The 24035-nt window shown below is 37.0% G+C and overlaps 1 protein-coding gene across 2 annotated transcripts in view; it reads right to left on the reverse strand.

Annotated features, from left to right (window-relative positions):
• Positions 1 to 367: 367 nt before the first annotated feature.
• The window catches only part of ZDHHC15 (zinc finger DHHC-type palmitoyltransferase 15), a 127378-nt gene continuing 103710 nt past the window's right edge, over positions 368 to 24035 (reverse strand). Inside the window, exons 11-12 of one of the 2 annotated variants that reach the window (XM_057537544.1) lie at positions 20216 to 20294; positions 368 to 4401 (exon numbers count right to left, since the gene is read on the reverse strand). In XM_057537544.1, coding sequence (XP_057393527.1) covers positions 20248 to 20294 — 47 coding nt within the window. In that variant the 3' untranslated portion in view covers positions 368 to 4401; positions 20216 to 20247. The remainder of the gene's footprint in view (positions 4402 to 20215; positions 20295 to 24035) is intronic. The other variant, XM_057537545.1, reaches the window with a different exon arrangement.

Raw genomic sequence — 24035 nt, forward strand, 5'->3', positions numbered from 1 at the left:
AGGCAAAAGATGTGTGAGGCTGAGCAGATTGAACTTATTAAGTGACATTAGACTAGTCAGCATTCTATCTAAAAGCCATTGCTGCTAATTTCCCAACTAATATCCATGTAGGAACATAAGAAACACTGAGCACAGGGACGGGGCGGGTGTTTGGAAGATGAGATGTTACAGAGGAGTCTACATGCCACATACAAATCAACCTGGGAGTGAATAAACTCCACTATTACACCCATGAAATGAGAAGTATGGAAACTTCCATCAAGGTGGTCTGAAATTTTAGCCTTTGCCAACATTGTTTAACAACTCCATAATATAGAAAAGAAATGACAATTTTATGCATATGCTTTTAATAAAGAACTTAGGAAGATAAAGCTGGTCAGTATTTGTGGGTATTTTTGTAGCAAGACACATGGTTTTAAGAATATTATATACAATTACTTTGAGCAGATTGGTGGAAAAAAGAGTTTGTAGCAAATTGGCAACTTGAGCGTAACTGCTGAGGTCTCCAGTGCTTTTCTTTTTCTGGCTCTCCAATGCATGTCATATATTACCAAGACCCAGTACAAGCTTTCCTGCTGCATTAAAGAGTACATTTAATAGTTTTGAACACTGTGTGGGACACAGCCCTAGCCCTTTTGGGGAAGTAAACGGTCATGGGTTGCATGCTATTAGGTGCCATCCATTCATTATATTACATAATACCTGCATGCAAAAGACTACAATTTAATACGGTACATTATAGCTCTGGTTAAAGAAATGCAGATGTACCATACCTCATAAACTATTTACTACTGATTGGATGGAACTCGTGAATTTTCAAAGAACATGAGACTTGTGGAAAGGTCTAACAATCTTGTCACATGCCTTCTGTGACTCTGATAGAGGCACAGAACATGTCTTTGGCACCAACTGAGTACATTAGCTACTCTAGGAGCAGAAGTTTTAGAACGTATGAATGGAATATTCTTCACCTGCAGTGACTGTTGGACTTTTTTCTAAGAGGACAGAGACTCATTCCTTTAAAGTATTTGCTCCTGATGACCAGGCAGCCTGCTTTTGGGGTACTGTGTGTGTGCACACATGTATAGATATATATGTGTGATGATAGGTGAAAGGGATAGGCTTTGCATGACTGTTATATTCCTATGAATTTGGGCCATATTAAATTTCAGGTGCACGTTACTATAATGTATATTCAATATTCTTATACCTGCTAGGATTGTGCTTAAATCTTCATTAATCTCAATGTCTACACTTTGTGCAACTTGGCATAAACATGAGGAAGCACATTCTTTTCTCTGGCAAAGACAATCCTGAGAGTGGGCTCTATGGGTGCCAGAGGACATAATGGCACTGGCTGATGCCACACAGTGTGAAATATATGTGTCACATGGGGCCAGAAGGGGAAAGAGGCACATATTACACTTCTATCACATAGAAAATAAGAATTGCATCAATTGCATACTTTCAGATTTTGGACAAAGTGAGACTCTTCTGAAATGTGGTCCTGCCCCAATTGCTCTCAGTGTTCTAGGCTGCTCCATGGTTATTCCAGTACTGGGAAGCCAAGTCACTCTAACGGTGCACTGGACATGGCAATTGTGAGTTCTGTCCCAGACAGCTATGTGCTTTTGGAGGGTGCTTCATTTCTTTTGTCCTTAATTTTTCAGGTTGTACCATGAGGAAAATCACTTCTATTCCACCTCTTTCCAAGGACGTTGTTGGAATGAATGGAATAACATTAATAAGGTACTATAAGTTCTGCAAGAACAAATCATCAATGAGAGTGTGGAAGAAAGAATGGAGCACACCGATTTGTTTAGAAATACTGTTCTGGTTAAACTTTGCATTCCATTCCTGCAATGAAGGATATATAAGAGCACTGGGGAGTTACATAGCACCTTTCACCTGTATGATCCTAACAATGAGTGTCTTTGTTTTGCAAATGGGGAAGATGGGTACCAAAGATTGGGAAATGAGATCCCACAGAGGTTATTGGACATGGCCCCAAGGAAAAGCAAGCAAAGGAGCCAGATAAGGGTATGCTAATTATCAAACAAACCTGTCTGTCTTCCTTATAAATAATCAACCAGTTGGGGGGGTGGTGTCTAGGTATAGAAGTCAATACTCAATGACCTATAACGGGGATAGTATCAGAATCTATAAGCTATTGGAATAAAGGTTCAGAGATAGGAGTAGGGTTTCTTTATTTCCCTAAGCCCCCAGGTAAAACCCTGATTTATTTGGCCTTTTGAAGACAGTGTAAGTCTGTAAGACATTAAACAATCAACTTTGCATTATAGCTTTCCTGAGCTTTACCCTTCCAGTACTTTTTTGTAGTTCCCTGACACTGTCTTTTATGACCTGATTTCTATGAGTGCTGAGTGCTGATACACTCTATTCATTAAATAAGTTCTTGATTCCTTCCTGACTTTGAATCATAGTTAGCGGCTATTCTGCCTAAACTCTTGGCAGAAGATGATGGATGGGAAAGATTGCTTTGAGGCCTACTGGCTGTGGAGTAAGCAACAGCCCTACCTTTAGGAAAGGTGCATTTCTACATGAATATAAGGCAAGGCTTGGCAAACATAAGACCATGTGGATGATCAAATAAGCTTTCAAGATAAACCCAAACAAGAGAGTGTTTTAAAGGGAAAGAGGAAGGGGGAAAAAAATCTTCCCATCTGAACATACACGACTTCTTCATGAAACCCAGTGTGCATAGTCCTCTAGGCTGGTTCTTGGCATCTGAGTTTGAGAAACAGTCCCTGGCCCTAATAGATTTAGTCGTGTCTAGTATCCTCTCAAATGAAATGCTGGCCACAATCACAATCCATTTAATTTATGCTGAAAGTCTTACCATGACCAAAATTACCTAGAGGATTCAAATGAACAGGTCTTTCGTTGCTTTAAGTAGCTGAATTGCTGACATTCACAGCTCTACTGGAATCTGAACACTGAATTGTTTGTGGCAGGCAATTCTTTTTTACTCAAAAAGGTTTTAGGGGGAATAATTTAGCAAAACTAACATCCCTCTAGGAGCTCAACAACTTGTTATCAGTACGATGCCTCTAACTCACTGATCTCTGTAAGAGTTGGGACTTCTATTGTTAGCAGCTGGGCACTATGACACTGACTGAGAAATGAAAACCATCAATACTCTTAGGTATTATTATAGAGAAGCAGCATTAATGTCCATACTCATTGATTCAGGCACTAGGACTAAAATAAAGGCTTATTATAAATAAATTGGGAAATGGATGTAAACTATCTTAATGGCTGCACTACTACTGGAACTAAAAAAAAAAGAAAAGAAAAGAAAAAAGAGAAAGAATTGGCATATTACTATTAGGTTTTTCACTATCTGTACACTAATCCCTGTTGTGAAAAAAAGTATCTTTAGTGCTAATTCTTAGGCTAATTTCAACTGTGAAACTTCACCCTTATTAACAGTATTGTAATTAAACCTGAACATCACCCTTAAACCCCTTAACAAAGCCAATGGTCCATAACTTAGGTTTATAGTTTTTCTTTCATCATAAGAGTAATTCATAAAGGCTAAAATAAAGCTAGGTAGCAGAGAAAAGAATAAACGTTACTAGAGAATTTTACCACAGTCTGGCATTAAAAGTCTTTAAAACACCAATCATTATGTTAAATAAAATGGAAATCTGATTTGATCTTCTCTCTTAGCTGTGGTGTTTTCAGGAATACCACACATCTATGACAGAGAACAGGTTTTACATAGTTGTTCAATTCCCAGTTTGAGGACCTTGATCACAGTGTTGAATCTCCCTCTTGAATTTTAGGTACCTGATATAGGGAAGGTGTTCACAGCTCAGCAAATATTTAAATTGCTATTAAAAAAATATGATTGAATAAAAACTTCAGATTTTTTTTAAGCTTCAATTTTCACAACACCACAGAAGAATTTTGTGTAAATATGCTGCACATATGCATGCTTATAAATGCACATGTGTACAAGCAGCAAGCTAGTCTGATTCCCCTCAATAAAACAAAGACTCTATAGATATGATTAACAGTCTTTCTAGGGGAGTTAAAGACTCCAAGGAAGTCTTTTGAGTTCCCCTTTACCTGACAGGAGGAATGAAAAGAGCCTCTGGAAAGATAAATATGTTACATTTAGGCTTTCACAGATGGGGAGAGGGGAAATGAAGAAAGAAGCAGAGGAAGACTGGCTTGAATTAATTGCTACCAGATTGATGAGTTCAGCTAGTAAATTAAATAACCTGTAAAGTCCTGAAACATCTATCTGCACAGCAAGTATTTGATGGGATGCTTTCAAATTGTGAAGCTTCCAATCTGCCATGGTGACTTATTTTGAAGATTAGAATGGTTCCCAACATTGAACTCTGTAAGCTTCATTGGAGATAGAGGGTCCTGGAATGAAAAAAAGAAATTCACAGGTGAGCTAAACTACTGTAAATATCCACATGGTAACATCCATTGACAATAATATGCAACTGTTATATATTTTTGAAGAGTATGGGTCAGCACTGAAAAATATTAAGTGAAAAAAGCAGGATGCAAAATTACATATAAAATGTTATACTTATTTTTAACCCAGAATCTTTATCTGGAACAAAGAACAATGAAAGACACTAAGTTGTTGAAAGTGGTGGATTCATGGGTAATTTATTTTCATTTTCTCTACTTTCTACTTGTATTTTCCACATTTCCTCTAGTACATATACATAATAATTTGATAATGCAAAAATATTTATTTCTGAAATTCACAAGAAATAACATAAGCTTTGAAACTGGGCAATTCTGAATTTGAATTCTAACTTTGCTATTTGCTATCTCTGTGATTCTGGACAAATTAGTTTCTTCATCTGTAAAACAGGCATAACAAAATCTAACTAAAACAATATCTGGCATATAGTAGGTATATAGTAGGTACTCAAGCAGCTATTATTAGTATAAGCTTTCTGGAAAACAATTTGGCCATATATATTAATGGTCTTTTAAAAAGTTCATAGCGGTAGTTTTGCTTCTAGGAGCCTATCATAGGAAAATGATTATAAATGAGGAAAAAGTTTAAGTTCAATGATATTATTGGCAGCCTTACTCATAATAGTGAAAAACTGAATAAAATCTTAATGTTGGACAGCAGAGAATTGGTTAAGTAAACAATGGCATCTTTATGTAATGGGAAATTACTTTCAGCATTAGTGAAAAAAGCAGAATTCAAGCTGGAGAGGGTGTGGAGAAAAGGGAACCCTCTTGCACTGTTGGTGGGAATGTAAATTGATACAGCCACTATGGAGAACAGTATGGAGGTTCCTTAAAAAACTAAAAATAGAACTACCATTTGACCCAGTAATCCCACTACTGGGCATATACCCTGAGAAAACCATAACTCAAAAAGAGTCATGTACCAAAATGTTCATTGCAGCTCTATTTACAATAGCCAGGACATGGAAGCAACCTAAGTGTCCATCATTGGCTGAATGGATAAAGAAGATGTGGCACATATATACAATGGAATATTCCTCAGCCATAAAAAGAAACAAAATTGAGTTATTTGTAGTGAGGTGGATGGAGTTAGAGTCTGTCATACAGAGTGAAGTAAGTCAGAAAGAGAAAAACAAATACAGTATGCGAACACATATATATGGAATCTAAGGAAAAAAAAAAAAAGGCCCTGAAGAACCTAGTGGCAAGATGGGAATAAAGACATAGACCTACTAGAGAATGGACTTGAGGATATGGGGAGGGGTGGGGTGAGATGTGACAGGGTAAGAGAGTGTCATGGACATATGTACACTACCAAACGTAAAATAGACAGCTAGTGGGAAGCAGCCGTATAGCACAGGGAGATCAGCTCGGTGCTTTGTGATCACCTAGAGGGGTGGGATAGGGAGGGTGGGAGGGAGGGAGATGCAAGAGGGAAGAGATATGGGAACATATGTATATGTATAACTGATTCACTTTGTTATAAAGCAGAAACTAGAACACCATTGTAAAGCAATTATACTCCAATAAAGATGTTAAAAAAAAGCAGAATTCAAAACTGAACACAATATGGTCTCAATGTTTAACAAATATATTCATATAAAATATCGATGGAATATAACAAAATGTTAACATGAGTTATCTTCAGGTGGTGGGATTATAGGTGATTTAAATTTTCTTCATAGTTTTTTCTCTTTTCTTTTATGTTTAATATACTTTTAAAATTATTTCTAACTTTTCCTCTTGGCCATGCTGTGTGGCTTGAGGGATCTTAGTTCCCTGACCAGGGATTGAACCTGGGCTCACGGCAGTGAAAGCGTCGACTCTTAACCACTGGACCTCCAGGGAATTTCCTAACGTATTTTTTTATTATAAAAGCAACTTTATGTTCATCATAGAATAATTGGAAACTATAGAAAGGGATAAAGAAAAACATGACCTATAATCTCAGAGACTGTTTCCCACCCTCCCTCCTTCTCATTCATTCATTTGACAAATATTTATTGAATACTTAGCATGTACGAGGCATTGTGCTAGAAGCTGGCACTAAAATGTGAACAAGACATAGTGACAGCTCTCAAGGAGCTTACAATCTAGTTTGGGCGACAGAAAAGTAAGTAGGCTATTACAACACAGAATAAAAGGGCTCTCATAATGTTATTATGGTGGCACCCAAAAGACATCAGTCAGTGATATACCCGAGTAAATGATGTGGAGGCTGAAACCTAGAGAATAAAGACTATATAGCCAGCTGAAGGAGACTGGAATGGAGGAGGTGGGAGGTTGCTGAGGAAGCATCCCAATCATGGGAAGCATCAGTGGCATGTTTGAGGGGCTGAAAGAAGTTGAGGTGTGGCTCAAGTATAGAATGTGGGGATAGAACTGGTGAAGAGGAAGCTTCAGAGTTGAGAATCTGGAGAGATGAACAGGGGCTGGATCATAAAAGGGCTTGTAAGCCATGTTAAGGAGTTCAGACTATGCTGAAGCCAACAAAAGAGCCATTACACAGCTTTAAGTGTTTCATCTTTCTAGTTGCAATATGGAGAATGGACTGGAAGAGGGGCAAGATGGGAATCAGGAAAATCAGTTAAAAAGCTATTGCAGTAACACAGATGACAGACACATGGTCTGGGGTCATGGTAATCAGGCTAGAAAAAGTACACGGTTTCCAGAGATATTTAGGAATTACAATCAACACACCTCAGTGAATAATTAGATGTGAGTGAGAGAGGAAGGAGAAGGAACAAAACAGGTAATGGATTTTGGGGTGGGTGAAATTGAAAGGTACTTGGTTATTCAGGTCTGGAACTCAGGAAAGAGTTCTGGGCTGGAGATACATATCCAGTAGTTATCAGCATACATATGCCCTTTAGCCAAGAAATGGGTAGATTCCCTAAGGAATGAGTAGATTTATGTGATGGTCAGGAGAAAACCTAGCAAAGTTTGGGAAGACACTGTCTTAAGAAGGAGATGTCTGATGGTAGGGGTGGGGGGAAGAAGGGTGTAGGAAGTTCCAGAGAAGCATGAGAGAAGGATTTTTTTAATTTTTAAATTTAAATGTAGTAAAATTAACTTTTGTTTGGTTTACAGTTCTGTGAGCTTTTACACATGTGTAGAATCTTGAAACCACCATCTCAGATACAATGTAGAACTTCCTCCGCTCCCTAAGCCAGGCAACCACCAATCTGTTTTCTCTCTATGTATTTTTGCCTTTTCCAAAATTTCATACAAATGGAATCATATAGCACATAGCCTTTAAAAATATATTTTTGTTTTTTTAAGTTGAAGTATAGTTGACTTACAATATGATATTAGTTTCAGGTATACAACATAGTGATTTGATATTTTTATAGATTATGCACCATACAAAGGTTATTACAGTATTATTGACTACATTCCCTGTGCTATGAACCGGGATTTTTTTCACTTACAATAATGCATTTTAGGTTCATCTATGTTGCTATGAGTATCAATTGTTCATTACTTTTGATTGCTGAGTAGTATAATTTGTTTACTCTACCCATTGAAGGACATTTCGTTTGCTTTCCAGGTTTGGGCTAGTATAAATAAAGCTGCTATAACCATTCATATACAAATTTTTGTGTGAACACAGGTTTTCATTTTCTAGGGGAAATATGCAGGAGTAGGATTACTGGGTCATATGGTAAGTGTATGTTTAACGTTATAAGAAACTTTATAAGGAACTGTCAAACTGTTTTTCAGAGTACCTGAGCTATTTTGCATTCCCACAAGAAATGTATGAGAATTCCAATTGTTCTGCATCCTTAAGAGCACTTGGAATTATCCCTATGTAAAAAAAAAAAAAATTACCCATTCCAGTATGGGTATAAAGGAATCTCCTTGTGGTTTTAATTTGCATTTTCCTAATGGCTAGTGATATTGAGCAGCTTTCCTTCCCCCCACCTCCTCAATGGATATCTATATTTTATTTATTTATTAAAAATTTTTTCTCTTTTTTAAAAAAAATTTGTTTATTTATTTTTTGGCTGCATTGGGTATTCGTTGCTGTGTGTGGGCTTTCTCTAGTTGCGGCGAGCAGGGGCTACTCTTCGTTGTGGTGCACGGCCTTCTCATTGCGGTGGCTTCTCTTGTTGCGGAGCACGGGCTCTAGGCACGTGGGCTTCAGTAGTTATGACGTACGAACTTCAGTGGTTGTGGCACGCAGGTGTGCGGGATTTCAGTAGTTGTGGCTCGCAGGCTCTAGAGCGCAGGCTCAGTAGTTGTGGTGCAAGGGCTTTGTTGCTCCACAGCATGTGGGATCTTCCCAGACCAGGGCTCGAACCCATGTCCCCTGCATTGGCAGGCAGATTCTTAACCACTGCATCACCAGGGAAGTCCCATGGATATCTGTTTTTTAAAAGTAACTCCACTGCCATACTACCAATTTTCAAATGTGAATGACTATATTTTAACAAAGACTTTTGGCACTAATTTCATAGAATATTCACAATCAATTTAAATTTATTTTAATTGAAATATAGTTGATGTACAACATTATGTTAGCTTCAAGTGTACTACATGGTGATCTGACATTTGCATACATTATGGAATTATCACCCTGATAAGTCTAGTAACCATCTGTCTCCATACAAAGTTATTACAATATTATTGAACATATTCATATTTAAGGCCAGTGTTTATTGATTTTGTGTGGATGATCTGTCTATTGATGTAAGTGGGGTGGTAAATTTCCCTACAATTATTGCATTACTGTCAAGTTCTCCTTTATGTTTGTTAATATTTGCTTTATGTATTTAGGTGCTACTATGTTGAGTACATATATATTTATGATTGGTATATCTCTTGGTTGGATTGATCCCTTTATCATTATGTGATGTCCTTTTTTGCCTCTTGTAACACTCTTACACTCTTTGTTTTAAAATCGATTTTGTCTGATGCAAGTACTGCTACACCAGCTTTCTTTTAGCTTCCATTTGCATGGAATACATTTTTCCATCTCCTTACTTTCAGTCTGTGTGTGGCTTTAGATCTGAAGTTGAGTCTCTTGTAGGGAGCATATGTATGGGTCTTGCTTTTTAATCCATTCAGCCACTCTATGTCTTTAGATTGGAGCATTTACTCCATCTACATTTAAAGTAATTATTGATAGGTATTACTTATTGCCATTTTGTTAACTGTTTTTGGGTTGGTTTTGTAGTTCTTTTTGTTGTTCCCTTCTTCTTTTGCTGTCTTCCCTTATAATTTAATGACTACCTTTAGTGTTTCTCTTTTTTGTGTATGTATCTATTATATGGTTTTGGTTTGTAGTTGCTGTGAGGTACATATATAACAACCTCTCTATATATATGTGATTATTTTAAGTTGATGATCTCTTAAGTTCAAGTGCATTCTAACCATCTTACATTTCTACTCCTCCCCACCCCCAGTGTTTATTGTTTTTGGCATCATATTTTACAACTTTTTGTTTTGTGTATCCCATAACTACTTATTGTGGATATAGATGATTTTACTGCTTTTGTCTTTTAACCTTCCTACTAGATTTATAAGTGGTTATTCTACTACCTTTACTGCATGTTTGCCTTTACCAGTGAGATTTTTCTTTTCATAATTTTCATATTTCTAGTTGTGGCCTTTTTTGCTTAGAGAAGTGCCTTTAACATTTCTTGTTAAGCTGGTTTAGTGGTGCTGAACTCTTTTTGCTTTTGCTTTGTAAAACTCTTTATCACTTCTTCAAATCTGAATGAGAACTTTGCAGGGTAGAGTAGTCTTGGTTGTAACTTTTTTCCTTTCATCACTTCCAGTATATTGTGCCAATCCCTTTTGGCCTGCAGAGTTTCTGCTGAAAAGTCAGATGATAGCTTTATGGGAGTGCCCTTGTACATAACATGTTGCTTTTCTGTTGCTGCTTTTAAGATTGTTTTATTTGAATTTTGCCATTTAGATATAATGTGTCTTGGTGTGTGTTCATCTTGTTTGGGACCCTCTGTGCTTCCTGAATCTGGATGTCTTTTCCTTTCCCAGGTTAGGGAAGTTTTCAGCTATTATTTCTTCAAATAAGTTCTCTAACCCTTTATCTCTATCTCTTCTCTTTCTGTGATCCCTATAATGAGAATGTAGTATGCTGATGCTGTCTCAGAGGTCTCTTAAACGATCCTCATTTTTCTAAAAGCTCTTTTTTTCTTTTCCTTGTTCAGCTTGGGTGATTTCCACTATGCTGTGTCATCTAGATCTCTGATCCATTCCTCTGTGTCATCTAATCTATTGTTGACTCCTTCTAGTGTTTTTTATTTCAGTTATTGTATTCTTCAACTGTATTTGATTCTTCTTTACATTTTCTAACCCTTTGTTGAAATTTTCACTGTGTTCATCCATTCTTCTCTTGAGTTTGTTAAACATCATTCTGATGATTACCTTGAACTCTTTATCATGTAGATTGCTTATCTCCATTTCATTTCATTTAGTTCTTCTTCTGGGGTTTTATCTTGTTCCTTTGTTTGGAACATATTCCTCTTTCACTTCATTTTGTCTAATTTGCTGTTTTTATTTCTATGTATTTGGTAGGTTGGTTATGTTTCCTGATCTTGGAGAAGTGACCTTATGTGGGAGACGTCCTATGGGGCCCAGCAGCATGCTCTGGGGTGCCCCCATGTGGGCTGCATGTGCCGTTCTGTTGTGTCAGGGCTAACTACTGGGGGTGTGTTGGTGGGTAGGTCTTGATCACAGTCTGGTTGGCTGTGAGGCCATGCCTTGTGCAGTAGCTGTGGGCCCACTGAAGTGTGGGATAGGCTTCCTACATGGTTGGCTGTGTGGCCCAGAGGGGTTTGGAGCTGCTGTCAGCCTGCTGGTAGGTGGGGCTGAGTCCCCAGTGCTAAGTCTGGTAGGAGGATTCCAAAATGGTGCTTGCCAGTGCTGGTATTATCACGATAGAATGAGGTCCCCAATGGCTGCTGCCACTGTCTCCATTCCCCAGGTGAGTAGCAGTTGCCCCCCTGTCTCTCCAGGAGTCTCTCCAAGATCAACAAGTGGGTCTGACCCAGGCTCCTTTCAAACTACTGCCTCTGCCCTGGGACTTGGAACATGTGGGATTTTGCATGTGCCCTTTAAGAGCAGAGTCTGTTTCTTACGGCCTTCCAGCTTTCTCAACCTAAGCCCTGATAGTTTTCAATGTCAGATGTTCTGGGAGCCCGTCTTCCCAGTGCAGGATGCCCAGGCTAGGGAGCCTGACATGGGAGTCAGACCCCTTGCTCCTTGGGGAGAATCTCTATGATTGTGATATTCCTCCCATTTGTGGTCGCTGACCTGGGGGTGTGGATTCTGACTACTGCGTCTCTGCCCCTCCTACCCATCTCATTGTGGTTCCTTCTTTATGTCTTTAGTTGTAGTAAATCTTTTCTGCTAGGCTTCAGGTCTTTTTCATAGATAGCTGCTCTGTAAGTAGTTGTAATTTTGGTGTGTCTATCGGAGGAGATAAGTTCAGGGTCTTCCTACTCTGCTATCTTGGCAACCACATCAAGCATGTTTTCTTATGTTTATTTCCACTTCTTTGGTGAAGTGTCCATTGAAAACTTTTGCCCATTACTTTATTGTGTTGGTTTCCTTACTTTTGAGATTTTAGAGCACTTTACATATTCTGGATACAAGTCAGTTATCAGATATGTGTTTTGAAAATATTTTCTCCCAGTCAGTGGCTTGCCTTTTTATTCTCTTAACAATGTTCTTCTCAGAGAATACATTTTTAATTTTGTTGAAGTCCAATTTGTAAATTTTTTCTTTTATTATATTACTTTTGATGTCATATCTAAGAACTATTTGCCTAACTCAAAGTGATAAAGATTTTCTCCTATGTTTTCTTCTAAGATTTTTATAGTTTTACATTTTACATTTAGGTCTATGATCCATTTTGAGTTAAGTTTTGTATATGTTGTGAGGTGTAATAGTATAGGTATGTCCAATTATTCTATCACTATTTGTTGAAGACTGTATTTTCTCCATTGAATTACCATTGTATCTTTGTGTAAAAATCAGTTGAGAATCTTTATATGGGTCTATTTCTGTATTTTATTTTTTATTCTGTTCCATTGGCTTATGGGTCTGTCCTTTGGCTAATACCACACTGTCTTGACTACTGTAGCATTATAGTATGTCTTAAAATTGGACAGTTTGAGTCCTTCAGTTATGTATTTTTTTTCAGAATTGTTTTGGCTATTCTAGTTCCCTTACTTTTCCATTTAAATTTTAGTGTAAGCTTGTCTATCTCTACAAAATATTTGATTAAAATAAAGCATTTTAATTAAGATTGTATTAAAGTTGTCTATCAATTTAGGGAGTATTGACATCTTACTTATACTGAGTCTTCTGACCCATAAGCATAGTATGTATCTCTGTTTATTTAGGTCTTCCATGGTTTTTTTCATCAGCGTTTTACAAGTTTCAGCATACAGATACTGTGTATGATTTGTTACATTTATATCTAGTTATTTAATTTTTTGAAGTTACTGTAAATTGTATTGTGTTTTTGATTTTGGTTTCCCAGTTGTGCATTGCTAGTGTATAGAAACATAATAGATGTTTGTGCATTGATCTTGTATGTTGTGAACTTGATAAACTCACTCATTAGTTCTAGGAGTTTTTGTAGATTCTTTGGATGATCTAGGTGGACAATCATGACATCTGCAAATAGAGATAATTTTACTTCTTCTTTTAAAATTAGAGTGACTTGTATCTCCTTTTTTAGCCCTATTTCATGTGTTAGGACTTTCATTATGATATGGGAAAGGAGTGATATGAGAGACTATATGAAGTTGTGGTTAATAAAGGAAAAAACTACTGGTAAATAGTGAGGACTTAACAGGCCACTTAAGGTTGGAGGCCACAAATGTGTAGTCTCAGTTGTGTTATTTATAATCAACTGCAATTAGTATTTATAATCAGTTGTGTTATTTTTGTAGTGGTTCTCAGCAGCCTGAGTATAGAAATGGAGAAGGCAGACAGCTGGATTGAATCTGGAATTTGGATTTTTGCTGGCTAAAGCAATGGAGTTAGGGAGAAAAAAATATTGGCAAGAGAGAGGTTGAAGTATTAAGGCTTGATAGAGAAGGAAGTAACCCATGTAGAAAATTTGTTTTTACTTATATTTTTGGTATAATTCCTTTCAGTGTTTTTCTACATATGTAGATACATTTAATACTTAAAAGTTTTTAATTAAATTAAAAATGTAATTTTATAATGTTTTCAAGGTCCATCCCATGTTGTAGCATGTATTCTCTTGGTTGCCAAATGACGTTCCATTGTATAGATATGCCACATTTATTTATCTACTCATCAGTAGATGGATATTAGTGATGTTTCCACTTTTTGGCTATTATGAATAATGCTGCTGTGAACATTTATGCAGTAGTTTTTGTTGGGACATATGTTTTCATTTCTCTTGGTTATATACCAAGTAGTGGAATTGCTGGGGCATATGGTAATTTTATGTTTAACATATTGAAGGACTTCCAAACTGTTTCCAAAGTGATTGCACCATTCTACACTGCCACCAGAAATGTATGAGGATTGCGATTTCTTTACATCCTCATTAACACTTGTTATCTGTCTTCTGGATTACAGCCATCCTAGTGGATATTAAATGGTATCTCATGGTTTTGATTTGTATTCCCTAATAGCTAATGATGTTAAGCATCTTTTCATGTGCTTATTGATCATTTGTATATGGAGAAATGTCTATTCAGATCCTTTGCTCATTAAAAAAGTTGTATTATCTTTTCATTTATAGAATTGTAAGAGTTCTTTATATATTCTGCATACAAGTCTCCTATCAAATATTTGATTTACAAATGTTTTCTCCCCAAAAAATCACATATCGTATGCTTCTGTGGAATCATGGATTATATTGAATGTCCAGAATAGGCAAATCTATAGAGACAGAAAGCAGATTAGTGGTTTCCTAGGGGTGGGAGTGGACGAATGGGGAGTGACTGTTAATGAGTATGGGGATTCTTTTTGGGGCAATAAAATGTTCTAAAATTGATTGTGGTGATGGTTGTATGACTCTGTGAATATCCTAAAAACAACTGAATTGTATACTGTAAGTGATCAAATTACATGGTATGTGAATTATATCTCAATAAAATTTTAGAATTAAATGCACTCATACAGCTTTTCCACATAATCTTATCAATTATTCTTCAAAATAATTACTTTTAACAGTACATAATAGTTCATCATAATGATTTAATAATTTATTTCACTATTCCTCTATTGTTAGATATGTAGTTTTGTTTCCAATTTTCTGGTATTATAATAAATTAATGATGAAGGGTCATACAGTTCTCTGATTATTTCATTAAAATACATTCCTAAAATGGAGTTATCAGATAAAATTGCATGGCCCATTTAAGGTTTTGATATATGTTATATATTTTGCCCTCAAAAAATTATCTGAGATTTTAACCTTATATCAGCCGCATATAAAAGCATGTGTTTCAACGTGTTCTTGCCAATATTGTAAAAACTGGCTGCTTTAGGGGACAAAAATTGATATTTTGGGTGATTTTAATTTACATTTCTTTCTAGTGAAGTTGAATAAGTTTAAAAACTTTTCAAAAGAAAACAAAAATGTATAAAATATCTAATAATTTAGACATACATACTTCTTTTTTTCTTTTTATCTTTTTTAAACATCTTTATTGGAGTATAATTGCTTTACACTGTTGTGTTAGTTTCTGATGTATAACAAAGTGAATCAGCTATACGTATACTTATATCCCCATATCCCCTCCTTTTTGTGTCTCTCTCCCATCCTCCCTATCCCACCTCTCTAGGTGGTCACAAAACACCGAGCTGATCTCGCCACGTGATGCAGCTGCTTCCCACTAGCTATCTATTTTACATTTGGTAGTGTATATATGTCCATGCCACTCTCTCACTTCATCCCAGCTTACCCTTCCCCCTCCCCATATCCTTAAGTCCATTCTCTACATCTGCGCCTTTATTCCTGTCCTGCCGCTAGGTTCTTCAGAACCATTTTTTTGTTTAGATCCCATATATATGTGCTAGCATATGGTATTTGTTTTTCTCTTTCTGACTTACTTCACTCTGTATGACAGACTCTAACTCCATCCACCTCACTACAAATAACTCAATTTCATTTCTTTCTATGGCTGAGTAACATTCCACTGTATATATGTGCCACATCTTCTTTATCCATTCATCTGTTGATGGACACTTAGGTTGCTTCTGTGTCCTGGCTATTGTAAATAGTGCTGCAATGAACATTGTGGTACATGACTCTTTTTGAGTTACGGTTTTCTCAGGGTATATGCCCAGTAGTGGGATTGCTGGGTCATATGGTAGTTGTATTTTTAGTTTTTTAAGGAACCTCCATACTGTTCTCCATAGTGGCTGTATCAACTTACATTCCCACAAACAGTATAGGAGAGTTCCCTTTTCTCCACACCCTCTCCAGCATTTATTGTTTGTAGATTTTTTTATGATGACCATTCTCACTGGTGTGAGGTAATACCTCATTGTAGTTTTGATTTGCATTTCTCTAACGATTATTGATGTTGAGCATCCTTTCATGTGTTTGTTGGCAATCTGTATATCTTCTTTGGAGAAATGTCTATTTAGGTCTTCTGAGCATCTTTGAATTGGGTTGTTTGTTTTTTTGATATTGAGCTGCATGAGCTGCCTGTATATTTTGGAGATTAATCCCTTGCCATTCACATTGTTGGCAAATATTTTCTCCCATTTTCTGGGTTGTCTTTTCGTCTTGTTTATGGTTTCCTTTGCTGTGCAAAAGCTTTTGTGTTTAATTAGGTCCCATTTGTTTATTTTTGTTTTTATTTCCATTTCTCTAGGAGGTGGGTCAAAAAGGATCTTGCTGTGATGTATGTCATAGACTGTTCTGCCTATGTTTTCCTCTAAGAGTTTGATAGTGTCTGGCCTTACATTTAGGTCTTTAATCTATTTTGAGTTTATTTTTGTGTATGGTGTTAGGGAGTGTTCTAATTTCATTCTTTTACATGTAGATTTCCAGTTTTCCCAGCACCACTAATTGAAGAGGCTGTCTTTTCTACATTGTATATTCTTGCCTCCTTTATCAAAAATAAGTTGACCATATGTGCGTGGGTTTATCTCTGGGCTTTCTGTCCTGTTCCATGGATCTATATTTCTGTTTTTGTGCCAGTAGCATACTGTCTTGATTACTGTAGCTTTGTAGTATAGTCTGAAGTCAGGGAGCCTGATTCCTCCAGCTCTGTTTTTCTTTCTCAAGATTGCTTTGGCTATTTGGGGTCTTTTGTGTTTCCATACAAATTCTGAAATTGTTTGTTCTAGTTCTGTGAAAACTGCCATTGGGAGTTTGATAGGGATTGCACTGAATCTGTAGATTGCTTTGGGTAGTAGAGTCATTTTCACAATGTTGATTCTTCCAATCCAAGAACATGGTATATTTCTCCATCTGCTTGTATCACCTTTAACTTCTTTCATCAGTGTCTTATAGTTTTCTGCATACAGGTCTTTTGTCTCCTTAAGTAGGTTTATTCCTAGGCATTTTATTCTTTTTGTTGCAATGATCCCCTTTTATGGTTGTTAGCATTTGCCTTATGTATTGAGGTGCTCCTATGCTGGGTGCATAAATATTTACAATTGTTATATCTTCTTCTTGGATTGATCCCTTGATCATTATGTAGTGTCCTTCTTTGTCTCTTGTAATAGTCTTTATTTTAAAGTCTATTTTGTCTGATGTGAGAATTGCTACCCCCCAGCTTTCTTTTGATTTGCATTTGCATGGAATATCTTTTTCCAGCCCCTCACTTTCAGTCTGTACATGTCCCTAGGTCTGAAGTGGGTCTCTTCAGACCTAGAGACACATACAGCATATATACGGGTATTGTTTTTGTATCCATTCAGCCAGTCTATAGACATACATAACTTATTCAACCATTCTCATGTTGATAGACATTCAAGTTGTTTTGTGTTTGGGGCTTTTACAAACATTACTGTAGTAATTATATACATTAAAAAATTCTTCATATCTTGTTAAACGTTGAAATGATTGCCCCATTCTTCCCTCCTGTGTTCCCAAATACTTTTCTATTATTATTAGAACATGACTCTGTTATTCCCACAAAACTAATCCGTTAATTTATTTGAACAGAGTGCCCTGGGAAAACCATTGCTTAAAGGCAATTTTGCTTACCTAGGGAATCATATCAAAAATATATTTTATGCTGGGTCATATGATAGCTCTATTTTTAGTTTTTTAAGGAACCTCCATACTGTTCTCCATAGTGGTTGTATCAATTTTCATTCCCACCAACAGTGCAAGAGGGTTCCCTTTTCTCCACACCCTCTGCAGCATTTGTTGTTTGTAGATTTTCTGATGATGCCCATTCTAACTGATGGGAGGTGATACCTCATTGTAGTTTTGATTTGCGTTTCTCTAATGATTAGTGATGTTGAGCATCCTTTCATGTGTTTGTTGGCAATCTGTGTATCTTCTTTGGAGAAATGTCTATTTAGGTCTTCTGCCCATTTTTGGATTGGGCATATACCCTGAGAAAACCATAATTCAAAAAGAGTCATGTACCACAATGTTCATTGCAGCTCTATTTACAATAGCCAGGACATGGAAGCAACCTAAGTGTATATCCACAGATGAATGGATAAAGTAGATGTGGCACATATATACAATGGAATATTACTCAGCCATTAAAAGAAATGAAATTGAGTTACTTGTAGTGAGGTGGATGGACCTAGAGTCTGTCATACAGAGCGAAGTAAGTCAGAAAGAGAAAAACAAATACCGTATGCTAACACATATATATGGAATCTAAAAAAAAAAGGTTCTGAAAAACCTAGCAGCAGGACAGGAATAAAGACACAGACGTAGAGAATGGACTTGAGGACACGGGGAGGGGGAAGGGTAAGCTGGGACGAAGTGAGAGAGTGGCATGGACATATATATACTACCAAATGTAAAATAGATAGCTAGTGGGAAGCAGCCCCATAACAGAGGGAGATCAGCTGGGTGCTTTGTGACCACCTAGAGGGGTGGGATAGGGAGGGTGGGAGGGAGACGCCAGAGGGAGGGGATATGGGGATATATGCATACGTATAGCTGATTCACTTTGTTATACAGCAGAAACTAATACAACAATGTAAAGCAATTATACTCCAATAAAGATGTTAAAAAAATAAAATGAAATCTAAAAAATATATATCTATATATTTTATGGTTTAATATTTACCCAAGGTATTCTGAAAAAAAAAAAGAGTTACATGGTCATATAAGTTTGGAAAAAACTTATTCCACTTTAGGGGATTCACAAAATTCCTTAGCATATTTTAAGTCTTGAGAAGTACTGCACTAAAGACAAAGTTCCATGATCTGCACACAAGAAAATAAATTCAGTCAAATAGTTTCAGAGGGCTACTATACCCCCCTCTTGGAGAGTCACAAAACTTATTTGCATAATTCCTATGCTAAAGATAACTCTCTAATTTTGATACAGGGTTTCCTAAATTTATTTCACCAGGTAACTTTTTCCCCTTTAACTTCTGTTGACATTTCAAAGAATACCCATAGTAAAATGCTAAAATAAGAAAATGAGAGAGATAAGCACCATGTATATATGAAATCTAGGTTCTAGTACCATACAAGTGTCACACATTTCATCAGGGCTTTGGATAAGAAGACAGATTTAATTCTTCCCTCTTTTAAACCTTTGATTATAAGTGAAGGTGCAGTAGATATCCCAAGTCAGGTTTTTAAATGTAGTGCCATAGTGGAAAGGGCATGATCTGAGGTCAGACAGACCTGTGTTGCAATCTTAGGTTATCCACTTACTAGCTAGATAGGTGGTTTAACTTCTCTGGACTTCAGTTTTCTCATAAGTAAAATGGGAATAGTAACATTCACCTGACAGAGTTGATGTGAGGATTAAATGAGATAACATATGTAAAGTACATAGCAAAATGACTGCCATATAGAAGGTCTTATATAGTACCTATACTGGTGCACAGCAGGGTTCTGTAAGGTAAAGAAGTGAAGACCTGAGAGCCCACAGATTGATAGGCTCCTGAATAATTGCCAGCTTTTTCATGGGAATAGAATTGGAAGGCTTATCAGATCAGAGTTTCAAGCTCCATGGTATTTTTATTACTAAAGTTTTCCTTTTAATACTGAATTACATTGGGTTTATTTACCTGTCAATGTTTCAAAGAGAAGGCTTTTTAGCTTTTCACCAGGCCAAAGAGAATCCCATGTGTAAGGCTGCCTGCCACTGATGAACAAATTAGTAGCATTTCGGGAGAGTTGGAGTGTAGGGATGGTACTTTTTGCCTGTTAGTGGGTAAGAGTAGGTTATTAACTGACATAATGGAGTCAGGCAAAAAGAAACTATTTGTAATCTTTTTCATTTCCGAGACCTGAAATTCACTAGGACAAGGTTTATAATTCATAGTATGAAAGTAAATAACCGAAATGAGATGTATGGCTGTTCCTGGATACCCTGGGGTCTTTTAGCCAAAGTGAATAGTGTGAGTTTACAGGGAGTAAGGGAGTCTTTTTCAGTACAATATACAGGGGAATTATGTATAGAACTTCTGCTTATGTGAATAATATAAGAGGGAAGAATTCAACATCTTGTTTGCCAGGGGGATAACTTACTCCTTTTCCAGTTCTGCTCCCCAGACTGCCTCTTAGCAGTCCAGGTGGTACTCTATGTGCCTCCCTCAGAATACTGACCTGTTTGAGAGATGCAGGAAATGTGAAAACTGCTATGTTTCCGTTTCCACAGCAAGAGATGATGATCCTTCTGGATAATCTGTAAGGTTGAAAAGTGAAGTAAACAAATGTCCCTTTCTCTTGTATGGGTGGGTATTCATTTATTGGCATGTTTCTTTCTCGGTCAATCCCTGGAGGCAGCGGACATCCACAAATATCTAAAGACTGATGTGCTATATACTGAAGCATTTGTAACCAGTCCAAGCATTCACATTTCAAGAGTTGTCAGCCTGCTGTACTATGAACTAAGATTATTTTATTTGTCAGCATTATCTGATCTATAATAGTGGCTGGTATTTGACTTAAATAGCTGTGATGACAGCTCAACATCATTTGGCTTTAATAGAATGTTTTGGGTCTTGCTACTCACAAAATTACCCTGTCTTGTTATTCCACTGGACATAATTGAGATAGCTGTTATAGTACTTTAGGTGTTGGTGTGTTTCTAAAAAGGAATGAAGTATCCAGAAAATAAGAGGCTTTGGAATCAACAAGCAACATCATTTATGGTACAAATGTTCTTGTTTTCAACACCCAGCCTTTTGAGGAGCAAAGTACACTCTGAATCAGCTTACTTAATGTACAGATAATCACTTTCTTTATATTCCTTGCATAATAATGTACTTGGCACTTTGAGATAAAAAAGAAGTTGACAGTGGTTGTCCCTTACAGTTTCTGCTTAGGACATTCTCCTTTATGAAATTGATGTGCTGTTCAGAGTGCTCCCATAAGTGTGAGGTCTGGATCCCAGAAGATAGAGGCCAGCCAGGGCGGGTTACCCTTGCGACAGCAGGCTGGCAACTTCTCATGCCACTGAGTTAACCAGGCACACTCCAGAGACAAGTCTACTTTCTTCCAGGAAGAGTGGAAAAGTAAAATGTGGCTCTTAGAATGCCTGTCTTTGGAATCATAGTGGGCACAACATTCTGTCTTGTTTGGAATCCTGGGCCTAGGGTATTCTTGCCCTTAAGTCTGAACAAAAAGCAGTTGTATTGGCCCAGCTCTTCAGTGAAGGATATACAGAGAATTACTTATGTTTGTCAAACACCTCAAAAGAGAAAAAGAGGGAGCAAGTGCTTGAGCATACATCTCATCTTACCTATACATTTCTACCAAGAAAGCAATTGATAAGTGTAAAAGACAATTCTGGAACTTCAATGCACTATTTGCCTTGTTGTTTCCTCCTGACAGTTGGCTGTTTCAGAACTTTGTAGGTATGGTTTGGTAGTGCACCTTTTCAGAAATTGGCTTTTAGTATTCTGCTGAATGGGTTTCTTTTACTCTTTACCATTTCAATCCACACTTGTATTTGGCACAGAACACTTCCCCGTAGCAATTATTTGAATTAAAATTAGCCTTGCAGACATTGAAACTTGAGCTGAAAAACTCGATTCTCAACTTCCTTCATAGTTTCACTCCCAGAGATTAAGCTAAAATGGCAAAGGTAGAGTCATCGCCAGGTGAGGACTAAATTGAAAGAATGCAGATACTTCAAAAAAATCAGGCTCTGCATAACAGACGACAAATGCAGAATTTAGGAAAACAATTTACTTTCTCCTTCTACCGTCTGCACCTATACTGCTTTCACTATCCCCACCTGCTCTTATTGCCTATGCTGTAGTGATTTTTACCATTATTCAATAAATGTTTACTTGAACCAAGAATGATGTCATTTTAGTCTCAGTGTATGCTGGCTCAGCACTGTTTCTCTTCCTGTCTCATCCTCCTAGCTCTCCTCCCTTCCTTTAAAATCTTATATTCCTACATAAACCTTTGATACTATGGGAAGTGACCATAACAGTATATGTACACTGCTTTGTAGCCATTGGTTCTCAGAGATTGGAAAGAATAGGGAAATGGACATAATGTGGAATCTTGAAGAACTTAGGTTGAGTTATGACTGCTTTATTGCCTTACATAAGTGACTTTACTTCCTCAGCTTCAACTTTTTCATCTGTAAAATAGGGCAATACTCTCTCATTCACAGTATTTTTGTAATGCTCTTTCCTGAATTATGAGTGTCCTTTAGGTTTTATCTTTTACCCTCTGACTTTCTCTTTTCCATTTATTTCCTTGTCCACATGAATGCATGTCAACATTGCTTAGGTGATGCCCAATTTTATATTTTATCTCCTTTCCCTAGCTTTATTCTCTCTCTTTGTTATCTTCTACACCATTCATGGGTTTAAACACCATCTCTATATGAATGACTCCCAGATCTCTCTACTCACTGGGACTGTTTCCAGTTATTTAAAATGTCTCCTGGCTTTAATCCTTCTTCTCCATTTCTAGTGTCACACCCCTCTGGAAGCCATTGTGACACATGCTCAACTATTTATTGCTTTTTCTGGTTCCTGTCTCTGCAAATTTCAATATATCCTGCATGCTACTACCTGAGTAACTTTTCTAAAATTTATCTTTCATTATATTAATATCACTCAAGATCATAAAATTAATATCTATTCCCTACTGTAGCAAAACTACAAAACCCTCTACCATGTGGCCATCTTACTTCTCTAATATTACTGCTCACAACCCACAATGCCCACCCAGTACATAGGAATGGATGGCCTCCTTAGTGTTCTTACCACATTCAAGTCACACTTCTTACATAGAATGTCATTTCTTTCTTCCTAGCATCTACCTAGATGTTACCCATCCTAATAACATCTAGCTGAAGTCCTATTTCTTCCTCAAAACTTTCACCACTATAGCGCATACACTTACCTCCTTTATTGATACACTGATATTGATATCGATATTGTTTAAGCATCACTGACAATCACACACTTACCATGTGTACCACACAGTACTTAGCACAGGGCTAAGCTTACCTAGGCATGTAATTGCTAACATCACTTTTATAGCAATGAGCACATTAAATCTTGTGTTAGACTTGTGTGCTTTTCCTAACCTTCCGTACAACTGCAAATTCCTTGAGGGCAGGGGCCGTGTTTTATTTATCTTTATATCCCTCCACAATACCTTGTTTGAGGCATACCTTCAGGAAATACTTTCTGAATTGAACTGATTGATTGGAGACCTGGAATATTTCAGGAACATGAACCAATTCAGGGCTCAGGGTTGGACAATGCAGGTAAAGCAGTAAAATGAATATCCATGATATTACTGCATAAGTTAAGTTTTCCAGGAGCTGAGGGCATGGCCATTCCCTTCTTATCTAGAAACAGGAGGAACAAGTCTCTTGAAAAATGCCTAGGTGCTCAAAAGAGTAGCCCCTCCCTAACTCAGTATATTATGTTTCATGCTTTCAGTGATGAGACCTAGGATTCTTATTCTTGAGTAAAGGCAAATGACAAGTGTGAGAATAGGTTGTTTATAGCTTGGTGGTCAAAATGCTGGGTGGAGGTTATAAGAGGGAGCAACTGGTGTACCTAGAGAGGATATTTGAAGAAAGAAATTTGGTTCCAGGATACGGAAAGTATATTAATAAATGTAAGCTTACAGTGGATGCTAAAATATATCAATATCTTCCAAAAAAGGAAAAGAGTCATTTGGTGAAAGATATAAAGTTGTGATTATTCAGCTTGATTTCTGACTCCTCAGTATCAAATGTGATCATAGAACATCACACCTTAGAGCTGAAGATAGCTTAGAGATCAAGGAATTGAAACTGAGCTCCAGAGAACAGAAGGGACTTTCCAAAAGTCATACACTGAGCCCAGTGGCAGAGCTGGGAAATGATCCCCATGCCAGAGTATTATCCATGTTTTTCCATCATTCTATTTCTGATGAAAGAGGCACAGGAACTGAGAAGTTT

Source organism: Balaenoptera acutorostrata, chromosome X (assembly GCF_949987535.1).
Source record: "Balaenoptera acutorostrata chromosome X, mBalAcu1.1, whole genome shotgun sequence".
Lineage (NCBI taxonomy): Eukaryota > Metazoa > Chordata > Mammalia > Artiodactyla > Balaenopteridae > Balaenoptera > Balaenoptera acutorostrata.